This window comes from Oncorhynchus mykiss, chromosome 2, assembly GCF_057628025.1.
Source record: "Oncorhynchus mykiss isolate SJ-2025 chromosome 2, ASM5762802v1, whole genome shotgun sequence".
In the NCBI taxonomy this organism is placed as follows: domain Eukaryota; kingdom Metazoa; phylum Chordata; class Actinopteri; order Salmoniformes; family Salmonidae; genus Oncorhynchus; species Oncorhynchus mykiss.
In genome coordinates, this window is record NC_143023.1 from 41318614 (window position 1) to 41335160 (window position 16547).

General features: G+C 43.3%; 1 protein-coding gene across 3 annotated transcripts in view; it reads right to left on the minus strand.

The window, feature by feature from the left end:
- The window catches only part of LOC110489894 (inhibitor of Bruton tyrosine kinase), a 35957-nt gene that overhangs the window by 11224 nt on the left and 8186 nt on the right, over positions 1 to 16547 (minus strand). The window contains exons 5-18 of one of the 3 annotated variants that reach the window (XR_016486629.1): positions 12855 to 12965; positions 9873 to 10043; positions 9382 to 9499; positions 9095 to 9275; positions 7347 to 7470; positions 6840 to 7017; positions 6405 to 6558; positions 5564 to 6199; positions 3573 to 3839; positions 3285 to 3367; positions 2936 to 2973; positions 2604 to 2700; positions 2224 to 2325; positions 1915 to 2032 (exon numbers count right to left, since the gene is read on the minus strand). Coding sequence is in view for 1 of the 3 variants with exons in the window: in XM_021562860.3 (XP_021418535.3) it covers positions 1915 to 2032; positions 2224 to 2325; positions 2604 to 2700; positions 2936 to 2973; positions 3285 to 3367; positions 3573 to 3659; positions 5564 to 6199; positions 6405 to 6558; positions 6840 to 7017; positions 7347 to 7470; positions 9095 to 9275; positions 9382 to 9499; positions 9873 to 10043; positions 12855 to 12965 (2198 nt within the window). In the remaining 2 variants the exon portion in view is untranslated. Of the gene's footprint in view, positions 1 to 1914; positions 2033 to 2223; positions 2326 to 2603; positions 2701 to 2935; positions 2974 to 3284; positions 3451 to 3572; positions 3840 to 5563; positions 6200 to 6404; positions 6559 to 6839; positions 7018 to 7346; positions 7471 to 9094; positions 9276 to 9381; positions 9500 to 9872; positions 10044 to 12854; positions 12966 to 16547 lie in introns of all 3 variants that reach the window. The other 2 variants (XR_016486628.1, XM_021562860.3) reach the window with 2 other exon arrangements.

Below are 16547 nucleotides of genomic sequence, written 5' to 3' on the forward strand. Positions count from 1 at the left end.
GGACAGCAACACAATTAGACCCAACCAAATCTAGAGAAAACAAAAAGATACATTCTTTCCAATGTGTCAAGTAATTAACAAAAGAAACTGAGCTAACTAGAATACCATTTGGCCCTAAACAGAGAGTACACAGTGGCAGAATACCTGACCACTGTGACTGACCCAAACTTAAGGAAAGCTTTGACTATGTATAGACTCAGTGAGCATAGCCTTGCTATTGAGAAAGGACGCCAAAGACAGACCTGGCTCTAAAGAGAAGACATTTTGTGGGCAATGTACACATAGCCTGAGGTGGAAACTGAGCTGCACTTCCTAACTGCCTGCCAAATATATGACCATATTACTGACACATATTTCCACAAAGAATTCAAAAACTATTCTAAATTTTGATAACTTCCCATATCTACTGGGTGAAATACCAGTGTGCCATCACAGCAGCAAGATGTGTGACCTGTTTCCACAAGGGAAACCAGTGAAGACCAAGCACCATTGTAAATACACAGAGAGCGAGAGAATCATCGGTTTCCTAAGTAGTATACAGTATGTTCACATAACATAAGCCATACATCCAACAGAAATATCTTATTTACATAAGTATTCAGACCCTCTGCTGAGACTCAAAATAGAGCTCAGGTACATCCTGTTTTACACTGATCATCCTTGAGATGTTTCTACAACTTGATTGGAGTCCACCTGTGGTATATTCAATTGGTTGGACATTATTTTGAAAAGGCACACACCTGTATATTTAAAGGTCCCACAGTTGACAGTGCATGTCAGAGCATAAACCAAACATCGAGGTCGAAGGAATTGTCCATAGAGCTCCAGACAGGATTGTATTGAGGCACAGATCCGGGGAAGGGTACCAAAACATTTCAGCAGCATTGAAGGTCCCTAAGAACACAGTAGAATCCATCATTTTTAAACTGAATATTTTTTGTTGCCACCAAGACTCTTCCTTGAGCTGGCCAAACTGAGCAATCAGGGGAGAAGGGCCTTGGTCAGGCAGGTGACCAAGAACCCAATGGTCACTGACAGAGCTGTAGAGTTCCTCTGTGGAGATGGGAGAACCTTCCAGAAGGACATCCATCCCTGCAGCACTCCACCAATCAGGACTTTATGGTAGAGTGGTCAGATGGAAGCCACTCCTGAATAAAAAAAGGCACATGACAGCTTGCTTGGAGTTTGCCAAAAGGACAGACCATGAGAAACAAGACCCTCTGGTCTGATGAAACTAAGAGTGAACTCTTTGGCCTGAATACCAAGTGTGACATCCAAAGAAAACCTGGCACCATCCATATGGTGAAGCATGGTGGTGGCAGCATCATGCTGTGGGGATGTTTTTCAGCGGCGGGGACTGGGAGACTAGTTAGGATCAGAGGAAAGAGGAACGGCTCAGGTCCTCAGACTGGGGTGAGCCAAGACGACGCAGGAGTGGCTTCAGAACAAGTCTCAGAATGTCCTTGAGTGGCCCAGCCAGAGCTCGGACTTGAACCTGATCAAACATCTCTGGAGAGACCTGAAAATAGCTGTGCAGCGACACTCCGCATCCAACTTGACAGAGCTTGAGAGGCTCTGCAGAGAAAAATGGGAGAAACTCCCCAAATACAGGTGTACCAAGCATGTAGCGTCATACCCAAGAAGACTCGAGGCTGTAATCGCTGCCATAGATGCTTCAACAAATTACTGAGTAAAGAGTCCGAATAATTATGTAAATGTGATATTTCAGTGATTTTATTTGTAATACATTTGCATTATGGGGTATTGTGAGAAGATTGAGAGGACTTTTTTAAATATATTTTTATATATATTTTAAATCCATTTTAAAATAAGGTTTGACAAAATGTGGAAAAAGTCAAGGGGTCTGAATACTTTCCGAACGCACTGTATACACACACACACACACACACTCACTTGGACTCGAGCAGGGCAGCCATGTTGAGCACAATGAACTGGATGCAGGACAGTTTGAGCTGCTCAGCGTTGTACATGGCAGAAAACTGCAGCAGCTCCGCAGCGTTCTTCAGTGTCACTGAGGAGACGGAAGAGGAAGCCATTATTTTTTTTTTAAACAAACAGGACAGTGCTCTCACACGAGTGCTTTTTAAGACACAACAAAGCTGTTTGATATCATGTTGAGAGGCATGAGGAAGAGGAGAGGACAGAGGGATGAGACGAGAGCAGAGGAGGCTAAAAGGACAGAGGGAAGATGAGAGGACGTACGGTTCTCAGTAATGGCCACTTCACACATCTCCTTCAGTCGGGTGATGAGAAGCTGATCGGCCACCACCAACACGTTGCAGACAAACTCCACATTCAGGGACTCTGGAAGAGGAGAGAGAGACTTTGCTTCCACCATGTAGCTTTCAACTACCTTGTGCATCAACATCAAAGTCAACATGATGAGGTTCATAAATATTATGGGTAGCCACATGACACTTATTTAACGCACTTATTTGACAGGGACAGCGCACACTTATTTCAGAGTCAATGTATATGTACCCAAGTTGGCAAAAGAGCTATTTTCCATCCATAGTCCTGAAGCGTGTGTGTGTGTGTGTGTGTACAGGTTGTATATGCATGATCTGGGGTGTCCTGTGTACCTTTGATAGTGGGAGACTCGTCAGTGTACACATATTCTAGGATGACCTGCAGTATATCTGAACTGGTGGGCATCTCCAGTGCACTACATGAAGTGGCCTGTTGGGAGCGCACAACAACAACATTACCAACACTGTTCACAAGTAGCAGCACACTTACTCAAGCACAATGTGAGACAACGTTTTCAGAGCCAACGGTTCCTTATGGCAATGTAAAAATGAAGCTTTCGCGTACAATGAGCAAGACCTCCAATTGCCAGCAACTAAAACAAACATTTGATCATTTGTATAATTTAATACAGATTGATAAAACTGAAATAACAAACAAAACATACCTCTATCCAGGGGTTCGCCAGCATACTGTGGAAGTACTCTGAAAACCCATAGAATGTTTAGAATGCAACCGCCACTAAGAAATTTCAATTACATTTTTTTTACATATTAAAATCATCTCCCAGATACTGATTCATCTTAGTGCTTAATTAAAAATAATTTTCAATTGAGATTCTCCATTGAGCATGCTTTTAGGCTAGGCTCAATCTGTGTACGGAGATCTGGCCCCATAGCTTCAACAAATGACTGGAAAACCTAGTGTCAGATGTCGACAACATTGAATAACCCAAACCCGTTCACCCCTCACACTCCAAGAAACGCAACCATAACCATAAACACACTGAAGCTCACCAAGTCTGGCACACAGCACACACTTGTGACAGGGGAACTCCTTGCCATCCACAGATCTCAGAGTGACGTCACAGAGGTAGGAGCTTCGGGGAGACAGATACAGCTTAGACGGAACAAGATCTCCTCTGATATTGTGATCATCTGACATTATCTCTGCCGTGATTATCTGGCACAACAATTGAATAGAATCACAGAACATTGACTTGAATAAGAATGTCCATTCTAGTAGTTATCTTTCTATGAACACAATATTTTCTCACGTAAATCTGCCACATGGCAATTACTCACCACTTTTTCTGGTTACATCGTGGCTTGTTGGCCGTCATCTTACGCGCTACATTGATCTTCCCGTTTTCATATTTCACTCCATCCAAACTGTAATAAATGTGTTTAACAAAATACACTACATGTTAATAACCCCCCCTAAGGTCAATGCCCGTGCAGAAATCAATTTTAACATAATATAAAATTGCCATCCAAATCCGACAGTTAGACTTTTATGTGCATGGGGTTGTGTCTCAATCTAACGCATCCGGCGACGTCCTCCTTCCGCATCTGCAATGGAAGATGGCAGAGCTACAGAGGTGTTTGTCAGACCAGGAGACTTCCAGAAAAATGTGTTTTTCACGCAGTGTCAAAACGGTTGCGGCTAGAAACTATTTGAACACAAATGGTGTTCTCGGTTTTGCTCTACGACACCCACACGCTTCACAGGACTAGTCTCATGTCGCTAACACCGGGGTCTCAACTCCGGACACTTCTGTCAAGTCCGAACGGTTTGAGCTACAAACTAATATGACTCCACCATCAAAAGCGAAGACTCACAAATGTGTTCTCCGTTTTGCTATATAATGCCCACAAGTTTCAAGAGACTCTTCAAGGTAACCCGGTAAAAAATGAATGAAAATAGGATTTTCTGGCACAAGGTTACACATGTAACCTTTCTTTATGCTTTCCTATATACACACACTATCTCAGATGCATTTCAGACACCTCAAACCTTCATTTTGACACATTTTGACTGTATTGTCACGTATGAATGTATCTATAAAGCCCTATACAGAAACCCAACCTAAAACCCCAAACAGCAAGCAATGTAGATGTAGAAGCACAGTGGCTAGGAAAAACTCCCTAGAAAGGCAGGATCCTTGGTATAAACCTAGAGAGGAACCAGGCTCTGTTATTCAATGCGTTTAAGGCTAATAGCAGAAGCCAAAATTCAATGTTTCAAATATATATTTTTTTATATATTTTTTTTATACCTACAGGGGTCCTAAAATTCCAAATCAAATAGCTAAATGATCCATGGTATGACCATCTTAAAACAATTCCAAATGTTAAGTCCCCAAAGGCTTAGGGGTTAATAGCAAGACAAATAACAGTAAACATGTTGTCCCCCACAAATGTCAAAATCGGGCAAGTGGTGCCTGAGATAATGTACATACAGATGATTACTATAGCGCCCCCCTTGGGCCAATCAGTGTAATTTTGCAAATGCTGGATCTCTATGGCAAGGCAAAAAGTCACACGAGACAAAATCAGCCAGTGTTGACTGAGATATCTCATGGGTTAGCTAGATTCATATCCTGAGCAAATGTGCCAAATTTCCTCACTCTGAGTCAAACAGATCAAGAGATAAAACATGTGCCTGTAATGGCGCCACCGTGTGGTCGATATGAGTCTTGAGTGTTTGCGAAAATGTGTACTTTTTTTATATATATTTTTTTATAAATACAAATATCCTTGACTGATTTTATTGCCTTTATGTGCCAAACCACACCCACCTGAATGTTTATTGGTCATGTTGTTTCAGGTACTAGTTTAAAAATATTGCATTAAGAGACATTTTTCCATTGATGCCACATATCAAATTTCATCATTCGGTGCCAGAAGAGCATCTTAAGGGTTTTTCACAAAATTCTAAATGACGGAGTATCCATCATGGCGGACCTTGTGTGTCCGAGGCAAATTTGTTCCTTGTGGGGAGAAGGACCTGTTTTTGAATTTCATGACTTCAGGTCAAACCGGGGTGAGGTGCATGACCTTTCAAACTTGGCATTTTCAATCTCATTTTATAGCACCACCATCTGGCCAATCAGTATAATTTTGTAAATGTCAGATCTCTATGGCAAGACATCATTCACCCAAGTTGTCAAATTCGGGCCAGAGCGGTCTGAGATATCGCGTGTGACGAACGTACTTACGGACAGAGACAGGCGCACAGTACACTACCCGATTTCATCGTGGGGGACAACAATCATAACCAACTCAGTCCTCACCGTGCCGACAGACTGCCCATGCCGAGCTTCTTGGCTACACCCTGTAAGGTCTTGACCGGGTTGACTTTCCCTCCCTCTCCAGCTCCAGCCTTGCCTCCCTTGCCTTTTTTCCCAGGCTTGGTACTCTTGCTTTTGGGCTTGTCTCCGTCTCCTCGGGCCGAGGGGGTCAGCGAGCGGTACACTTCCAGGGCCGAGCGGTCCCTCAAGTTGCCCTCATGGAAGCCCAGGTCCTGCAGGCTGCTGATCAGCTGCTCCTGCTCCGGGTCCTGTTGTTTCTGGTTCTGGCCGAAGACCCGAGGGCAGTGGCCCTGCACCAGCAGATCACAGGAATCCGTATAGATGAACTTCAGGACGTGAGCCAGCATCTCAGGGCTCACCGTCTCCACCACCAGCAGGTCACAGCCCACCGCATCCTCGCTCCTCCTCACCTCCCGGTCTCCCTCCTCCCCGTCCAGCACCAGCTGCTTCCTGAAGAACTCGGACCTCATGGACAGGAGGTACTTGTGGGCGGGGAAGGTGCGGTCTCCGGCCTGCAGGGTCACGTCGTGAATACTATCCGTCTCGTCCGCTTCCTCCAGCAGGCTCTGGAAGTGTTGGGAGAAGGAGGAGAGAGATACGCTGGGAATCTCATACAGGCTGGGCGGGGGAAGGAGAGAAATCAGACATTTTGTTCAGTAGGCACAAAATGCTCCAAAAATGAGTTAGTACATCCCCGTTTATGTGAATTTACCCAACAAACACTTCTTGTTCATTTCAAAACATTTTGTTACAGTGTGGCCTAATGAAGACGACATAGTTCAAATGTTTTAAAGAAGCGACAACACACAGAGGGGAACAGTACCTGGTTTTGGGGTCCGACTGCAGCACTCCAAAGTTGCGTCCCTTGGAGTCCATGGTGATGCTGACCGCACGGTGGACATAAGGGAGCTTCTCCAAGCGAATTCGCTCATACACAGTTCCACCCTCTGGGTAACCACACACCTCCACACTCCCATCTAAAGCACACAAGGGAAAAACGCTTTAGTCAAATTACAATGCAGTGATTCCAACTAACAAAAAATGTCTGATTTATCTTGGATGATACACATCATGAAGTACAGAGAAATAGTAAACAAGATTACTTTTGAATCCAAGTCTTGTTTACTATTTTTCCATAATTCATGAAGTTTATCATCCACCATATATGTAAAAGAGGAAAGTGTGAAATACTGATAATATTCAAAAGTATCATTATGTCATCGTTGAGCTATGAGAGTAAACAATTTTCTCATCTCACCTTTCTTCTCCACACTCTTCCTGTACTCTCCGTGCCACTGTCCGCTGAAGCCCTCCCCTTCCTGTGTGACAAACATCATGTTGTTCCTGCTCAGGGCAATGTCCGACATGAACACCTGGCGCCCGTACACCCACCTGCATTGTCTCACCGAACCACCCACTGAACGCCAGCAGAACACCTGATGGAGGGAGACGGAAATCAATACAATACAACTTTAATAATCCAGAGGGGCAATTAGAAAGGCATCGTCAGTGAGTGGCGACAACAAATACATTGGATAAACATAAAAGACCAAACAGATCAACACACATCATCCAAACTTCATAACATCCAGACACAGAAAAAACAAAGTGAGAAAGACTGGGATAAGATGATCAATGACTCAAATACATCGGCTAGAGGTGATCATATGGAGTGAACATTAAGAATCCACCAACAAATGGCTGTAGCTAGTTACTAGCTAGCTACTAAGTATTTCTCAATGTATCGGACCCAGCTGGTCCTTACCCGCCCAGCTTCATCCAGGGCCAGGATGGCCACCTTCTCGCCACCTCCCTCATTCAGGACCTGGGGGTCCACACGATGGTCCAGGCTGCCTCCGCTCACAAGGACCTTCCGGATGTTCAGTTGTCTGAAAGAGAGGCATCGGTTATGGGAAAGAAAAACTATGAGTTGACAGCGAGCGAGTGACTGAGTAAAATTATCACATCTCTCACGCTCTCCCTCTCCTGTTAACCCATGAGTCTAAACTGAAGATCCCGTACAACGCTGTGTACAGAACAGCAAGAAGATGAGTACATTAGTGTCTAGTTTGAGAAACGGATGCCTCACAAGTCCTCAACTTGCAGCCAAATTAAATAGTACCCGCAAAACACCAGTCTTAAGTATCAACAGTGAAGATGCGACTGGGATGCTGGCCATCTAGGCAGAGTTGCAAAGAAAGCGCCATCTCAGACTGGCCAATAAGAAGAAAAGATTAAGATGGGCAAAAGAACACAGACACTGGACAGAGGAACTCTGCATAGTAGGCCAACATCCCGGAGTCACCTCTTCACTGTTGACGTTCACTGTTTTGTGAGGCGTCTGTTTCTCAAACTCGACACTAATGTACTTGTCCTCTTGCTCAGTTGTGCACCAGGGCCTCCCAATCCTCTTTCTATTCTGGTTAAAGCCAGTTTGTGCTGTTATGTGAAGGCAGTAGTACATAGCTTGCACAAGATCTTCAGTTTCTTGCCAATTTCTCACATGGAATAGCCTTCATTTCTCAGAACAAGAATAGACTGATGAGTTTCAGAAGAAAGTTGATGCTCCAGATAGTCAACAAGTATAAGAAGGCCAGGTTTATTGCTTATTTTTCAGCTGTGCTAACATAACTGCAAAAGGGTTTTCTAATGCTCAATTAGCCTTTTAAAAATGATAAACTTGGATTCGCTAACACAACGTGCCATTGGAACACAGGGGTGTTGGTTGCTGATAATGGGCCTCTGTAGATATTCCTTCTTTTTTTTAAAACAGTCATTTCTAGCTACAATAGTCATTTACATCATTAATAATGCCTACACTGCATATCTGATACATTTTATGTTATTTTAATAGACAGAAATGTGATCTTTCAAAAACAAGGGCATTTCTAAGTGACCCCAAACTTTTGAACGGTAGTGTATGCGTTCATGAGTCTCACCTTTACACAGAGGGGTCAATTTAGTATGTTGCCCAAACTGTTCTGCCACTACAGACAGAAGTTGGGAGACCGGCTATACCGACTTCAGACGAGTCCTAAGACACTTGTGGGGGTCGTAGAGGAAACACTATCGTGTTCGTGAGAGTAACCTTTCCATAGAGTGCACATAATATTTTGTAGGCCACAAACTGGTCGGATGCTCCAGAAGATTGTGATTAGACTGATTTTCGGGATGTCTCATGGTCTGACAAACACCCCTCGAGCTCTGTCACCTTTCACAGCAAATGCGGAAGTGTTAAACAGGCAGATGCGGTGGATTGTGTCGCATCCAATGCAAAACAGATATCTCTAGCTTAAACTGACATTTTGGTATTATGCTAATTAGAGGGATCTTAGGTTAATGTCGTCTCTTATCATAAAGAAAATGTAATTTGGAATTCGGTCAATTCAGGAGGTACATTTTAATTACAATACTCCTCACTGAGAAATTGGAATTGCAGTTTACTTCCTGAGATGACCGAAATGGAATTGACGTCAACCCTGGTAGTCACTTCTCCACTATCGGTGTAGTCACCTGGATGCCAACTTCTTGCACTGATAGTTAGCCAGCAAGTAGACATCTCCCTTCTCTGTCACCACCAACGTTGCCCCATTACTGGCCACTGCCATGGCGATGGTGACATCCTTGTGGTAGAGGGCGGACACCTGGCGAGGCGCGGTCACACACCTCTCCCCGTTTGGGTCCATCAGGTAGCCTACATCACCATGTATAATGGTAGGGGAATAATAGAGCATATCATTATAGTGGCCTTAGCTTCAAGTTTCATGTTTTGCTACGGTGTGCCAGTCATAATGACTTACCCAACTGCCCTCCATTCAGTCCCACTGTGTAGAGAGCCTCCCTGGTCCACAGCACTGTGTGGAACCTCCCTGCAGCTACACCAATCACAGTCCTGCCTTTGAGGGTCTTGGAGAATACCTGCATCCAATTGGTCAAGACCAATGTCAGTCAACAACCAATCCAAACTGTAATTCAGCATACCACACATTCAAGTGTCTGCTCTGTGTACATGTTTGTCTTATGATGGGGGCCGGGGGCCGTGAGTGTCACGTTCATAAATAATTAATATAAAACACTTTGTCAATGTGATTTCAGCATTTACATAAGTTTAAGTTGATTGAAAAGGAAAACAACATTTATGCAGTAAGTATTCTTGCATTGATTTTGTTTATGCAATTGTCATAATAAATGAGACCACAGGAGTTTTCCTTAGCTTGTCCTACTCTAGTCACATGGTAAGGGAAAACTCCCCATCTGGCTGCCTAGCTATGATGGCCAGGTGCTCTCTTACCTGTTTTGGCAGGTGGCTAGAGGCGGGCGGGGGAGCCAGGCCCAGCTGGTGGAAGGTGTTGAGGCCGAAGGTGTAGACATAGCCCTCCTCGGTCAGCACCACTGTGTGATCCTTGGCTGCAGCCACCTGGGAGCAGTGATGAGACAGGAGCCCCTCCACCATCCGAGGAACCTGACAGATGATAGGCACATGAGCCCAAAATCCACAGCCCTATTTGACTTTTTAAATATATCAAATACTTTGAGCGTTTGCTTGAGCCTGCCCTGGAGTACCTTCAAAAATGGGGCAATATTGAAGTTGACACTTTTGGAACTATTCCATTGGTTCCATTGTGCCAGACAAGCTCAAACATATCAAGAACTGTTTGAACCCAGGTTAACAAAATGGTGTTAGAGAGAGGAGGCGGCAACTAAACCCCAGGTACACTCAGGGTGGACTGGTTACAGCTAACCAAGCTAGAAGCATGTGAACACAGGCAGCATTACAGCAGGTAGCCTAGCAGTTAAGAGCGCTGGTCCAGTAACCGAAAGGTTGCTGGTTCGAATCGCCGAGCCAACTAAGTGAAAAATTTGTCAATGTGCCCTTAAGGGCACTTAACCCTAATTGCTCCAGGGTCGCTGTCAATAATGGCTGATCCCTGGTCATGACTCCCTCTCCAAGGGTGTCTCAGGGGGAGTAGGATATGCAACAAAAAAACATTTCCAATTCACACACATAGAATATACATGTGAAAAAGGACAAATGTAAGCACCAACAGAATTATTATAATACAGGCCACAACAGTCGGAGTAGGTCAAGCATTTCGCTACAACCGCAATAACATCTGCAACTTGCAAAACATGCGGGAAGAAAATTACAGACGGAGGCGCAACAATTTCCAACTTTGTTCGACATTTGAAGCTGCACAAAGAACGGTAAATCGTGAATAATATAGCCGACAGCTACAGTGGGGAGAACAAGTATTTGATAACCTGCAAAAATCGGCAGCGTTTCCTACTTACAAAGCATGTAGAGGTCTGTAATTTGTATCATAGGTACACTTCAACTGTGAGAGACGGAATCTCCAGAAAGTCACATTGTATGATTTTTAAGTAATTTATTTGCATTTTATTGCATGACATAAGTATTTGAGTATAAGTATCAGAAATGCAGAACTTAATATTTGGTACAGAAACCTTTTTTTGCAATTACAGAGATCATACGTTAGTATGACTACAGTATCATACTGTAGTTCTTGACCAGGTTTGCACACACTGCAGCAGGGATTTTGGCCCACTCCTCCATTTCGGGGCTATACAGACCTTCAGCTCCCCCCAAAGATTTTCTATTGGGTTCAGGTCTGGAGACTGGCTAGGCCACTCCAGGATCTTGAGATGCTTCTTATGGAGCCACTCCTTAGTTGCCCTGGCTGTGTGTTTCGGGTCGTTGTCATGCTGGAAGACCCAGCCACGACCCATCTTCAATGCTCTTACTGAGGGAAGGAGGTTGTTGGCCAAGATCTCGCGATACATGGCCCCATCCATCCTCCCCTCAATACGGTGCAGTCGTCCTGTCCCCTTTGCAGAAAAGCATCCCCAAAGAATGATGTTTCCACCTTCATGCTTCACTGTTGGGATGGTGTTCTTGGGGTTGTACTCATCCTTCTTCTTCCTCCAAACACAGCGAGTGGAGTTTAGACCAAAAAGCTCTATTTTTGTCTCATCAGACCACATGACCTTCTACCATTCCTCCTCTGGATCATCCAGATGGTCATTGGCAAACTTCAGATGGGCCTGGACATGCGCTGGCTTGAGCAGGGGTACCTTCGTGCGCTGCAGGATTTTAATCCATGACGGCGTAGTGTGTTCCTAATGGTTTTCTTTGAGAGACTGTGGTCCCAGCTCTCTTTAGGTCATTGACCAGGTCCTGCCGTGTAGTTCTGGGCTGATCCCTCACCTTCCTCATGATCATTGATGCCCCACGAGGTGAGATCTTGCATGGAGCCCCAGACCGAAGGTGAGTGACCGTCATCTTGACCTTCTTCCACTTTCTAATAATTGCGCCAACAGTTGTTGCCTTCTCACCAAGCTGCTTGCCTATGGCCTGTAGCCTATCCCAGCCTTGTGCAGTTCTACAATTTTATCCCTGATGTCCTTACACAGCTCTCTGGTCTTGGCCATTGTGGTTGGAGTCTGTTAGATTGAGGTTGTGGACAGGTGTCTTTATACAGGTAATTAGTTCAAACAGGTACAGTTAATACAGGTATTGAGTGGAGAACAGGAGGGCTTCTTAAAGAAAAACTAACAGGTCTGCGAGAACCGGAATTTTGATCAAATACTTATGTCATGCAATAAAATGCAAATTAATTACTTAAAAATCATGCAATGCGATTTTCTGGATTTTTGTTTTAGATTCCATCTCTCACAGTTGAAAAAAAATACAGACCTCTACATGCTTTGTAAGTAGGAAAACCTGCAAAATCGTCAGTGTATCAAACACTTGTTCTCCGCACTGTATATATTTTATTACTTTACTAGTGTATCATGTAGGCTAACAATGTTTAATCAATGAGCCTCCACAGTCAGTCAGTGCGTGAACGTGATCATTGCACCCAAGATTGAGCAACAACTGGCTAGGCAGTTGGTAGCCTAAATCCTGCCTGATGTTACTGCTACTCCTAAAACAAAGGTTGGGTGATGGTGTACAAGCCTACATCGCCCGATTGCACCCCATAGCGATCCTCGATAGGAATACACTATTGGGGGAGGGGGGGTAATAAATAGATATTTTTAAAAGCATTCATGATTTGCGTAAATGTAATATACTAACTTTTACTCTTGTTAAAAATATGAAATGGTATTACATTTGGTGAAGAGTACATTATGAATTGTTTAGGACTTGAAACTTGAGACTTAATGGTCTTGACTTGAGACTTGAGTGCTAAGAGTAACTTGTAAAACAATGACTTGGTCCTACCCCTGCAATACAGTATACTATTCTCACCAGATATGTTTGTTCGTCCCCGTGTCCCAGCCGACCTCCCTGCCCGTGTCCACAGGTATACACCTGTCCCTTCTGAGACAGGAACACTGTGTGGAACTTACACAGCACCACCTGAGAAGAAAGGAAACACATTTTTTTGGTCATCAATAACGTAGGTCGATTCATGGAGACAAATTCTGCTCCGTTGTCAAATTCTCTTTACAAGAACTCAAAGACATCAGCATGTTTGATTGTTGATTGTGCGCATCTTCCATTTCCGTGGCCAAAGCCCTCTCGTAGTAATAGTCAAATAGTGGTGGTACTTTAGGCCGGGGCACAAGTGGAAAAGTAAACATCATTAATAATGCATCACTCCCCTCCAGCTCGCAATAGGGCGAAAGGGATGTTTCCCCCCGAGTATCACATTGATAACGAGACAGCCCCACACACACACACAGCCGTGGCTCATTTAATTAAAGCATGGCATACTGGATTAAATATTTAACACCCAGCACCTGCTGAACTGTGAGCAGGTAGCACTGAGGACAAAGGCTCTCTGCTCCATGTAGGGGGTACCAGTAGGTCACTGAGAGGTCTTGAAATGGAATCTGCTCCCCACTGAGCAAAGGTCATGAAAATGCCCAGGTCATGAAAGGTGTATAAAATATAGAAGCTAAATAGCAACCTGCCATAAGACAATTATGAAACTCAAAAGTTGTCATTACCTTTCAATATGACATCTGATATATCTATAATGTATCTAACCCAAAGATTTGTCAAAATCTGTAGTAAACTAGGAAGGCATGCCACCCTATGACATCATGAGCTGTAGCAGAGCACTAGAGCTGATGTCATAGGATTGCATTCCCTAGCATAAGTCTAAATAACTGCTGGAAAACGGTTCTAACCACAGTTAGGGTCTACATCTTTACAACGTTAGATCACAGATCTCTAGAACATTACCTAAAAAAATACAAAGTTACCGTACAAGGTTTCTTCCTCAGACCTCTCAACGCCCTCTAAACCAGTGATGGATTCTGGGTTCTAACTCCTAAACTTTGAATAGGGTAAATTATCAGGTATCATAATGAAATTTTAAGTGATTAGGTTTAGGTCTACACCAGAAGTTAACGATCACATGGAAGCACTGAAAAATGGAGAGAGCAGTGGATTAGTGATGAAGGGGGTTGAGGTCAGGTCACGTTAAGGAAGAGTTTATTGCCCGCGTCACTTCATTTCCTGCCTAACAGAGAAGTAGTGTTTAGAGAGGAGGAGAATCCACATCCACAAATTGGGGTACACATACTACCACCATTGTAAACATGTTTTTGTCTGTTCAGCTGTTCGATCCTTTAGGAAGAATAAACTTGGTTTAAGCTTTCATAGTATCTGTCGAGTTCTTACTCTGATAATTAAAACCTAACACATGGGACCATTAACTAGATTCAGCCGCGGCCTGATTTGTTTTTGAGCCGGATGATAGGGGCCGGAACATACAGTTGAAGTCAAAAGTTTACATACACTTATGTTGGAGTCATTAAAACTTGTTTTTCAACCGCTCGACAAATGTCTTGTTAACAAACTATAGTTTTGGCAAGTTGGTTAAGACATCTACTTTGTGCATGACAAGTCATTTTTCCAATAATTGTTTACAGACAGATTATTTCACTATCACAATTCCAGTGGGTCGGAAGTTTACATACACTAAGTAGACTGTGCCTTTAAATAGCTTGGAAAATTCCAGAAAACTATGGAATGGCTTTAGGAGCTTCTGATAGGCTAATTGACATCATTTGAGTCAATTGGAGGTGTACCTATGGATGTATTTCAAAGCCTACCTTCAAACTCAGTGCCTCATTGCTTGACATCAAAGGAAAATCAAAAGAAATCAGCCAAGACCTAAGAAAAAAAATTGTAGACCTCCACAAGTCTGGCTCATCCTTGGGAGCAATTTACAAACACCTGAAGGTACCACGTTCATCTGTAAACAATACTATGCAAGTATAAACACCATGGGACTACGCAGCTGTCATACCGCTCAGGAAGGGGACGCGTTCTGTCTCCTAGAGATGAACGTACTTTGGTGAGAAAAGTGCAAATCAATCCCAGAACAGCAGCAAAGGACCTTGTGAAGATGCTGGAGGAAACAGGTACAAAAGTAAGTGAGTGAGTGTATGTATGTATATATATATATATATATATCAACATTACCTGAAAACTCAGCAAGGAAGTCATAAAAAGCCAGACTATGGTTTGTAACTGCACATGGGGACGAAGATCGTACTTTATGGAGAAATATTATTTGGTGTATGAAACAAAAATAGAACCGTTTGGCCATAATGACCATCATTATGTTTGGAGGAAAAAGGGGAACGCTTGCAAGCCAAAGAACATCATCCCAACCGTGAAGCACATGGGTGGCAGCATCATGTTGTGGGGGTGCTTTGCTGCAGGAGGGACTGATGCACTTCACAAAATAGATGGCATTATGAGGGAGGAAAATAATGTGGATATATGGAAGCAACATCAAGACATCAAATTAAAGCTTGCTCGGAAATGGGTCTTCCAAATGGACAATGACCCCAAGCATACTTCCAAAGTTATGGCAAAATGGCTTAAGGACAACAAAGTCAAGGTATTAGAGTGGCCATCACAAAGCCCTGACCTCAATCCCATAGAAAATGTGTGGGTAAAACTGAAAAAGTCTGTCCGAGCAAGGAGGCCTACAACCCTGACTCAGTTACACCAGCTCTGTCAGGAGGAATGGGCCAAAATTCACCCAACTTATTGTGGGAAGCTTGTGGAAGGCTACCTGAAATGCTTGACCAAAGTAAAACAATTTAAAGGCAATCGTACCAAATACAAATTGAGTGTATAAACTTCTGACCCACTGAATGTGATGAAAGAAATGAAAGCTGAAATAAATCACTATTATTCTGACATTTCACATTCTTAAAGTAAAGTGGCGATCCTAACTGACCTAAAACAGGACATTTTTACTGAGATTAAATGTCAGGAATTGTGAAACTGAGTTTAAATGTATTTGGCTAAGGTGTATGTAAACTTCCGACTTCAACTGTAATTACAAATAATTTGTAAACTGCAAATTGACTGCAAGATGCCCAAAAAGATAATGTTTGACTAAAACAATCATTTCAAACCTTGCTTAAATTTGTATACGATCACATCTCTATTTTGCATGGGAATACTTGGAACAGATATCTTAAATTAAAATCACTTCGAGCGGATTTCCTGGTGTTTTTACAGTCTTATGTCCAACAATGAAAACTATTTTTTTCTCTGAAAACTTGGGGGGGCAAATAAAACAAGGGGCCAACAGTTAGGGAACCCTGCTCTATACTAAAGAGAGAGACAGACTGGGCAGTGACACAGGTGCCAATAGCTATAATCACAGTAAGGGCCTCCACATGGCCATCAGTGACACTGTAGAGCGGATCGCACATAAAGCCAACGTGGGTTAAACCATGCAGAGCTGGGCTAGACAAAGCCAGACACAGAAACCCAAGCCCAGTGCACCTGTCCTACTCCTCTCATTCATTCACCCTCTCACTCAGCAGCTCACTCCTGATATTTCAATTTCTAAAATCTCCCAAATCCATAGTGATAGGAGGTCAATGATGTCAGTCAGTGTTTCCCCTGTATTCGCATTACACCAAAAAAATAAGCAATGCTAATGATAACTGTCTTCTGGTA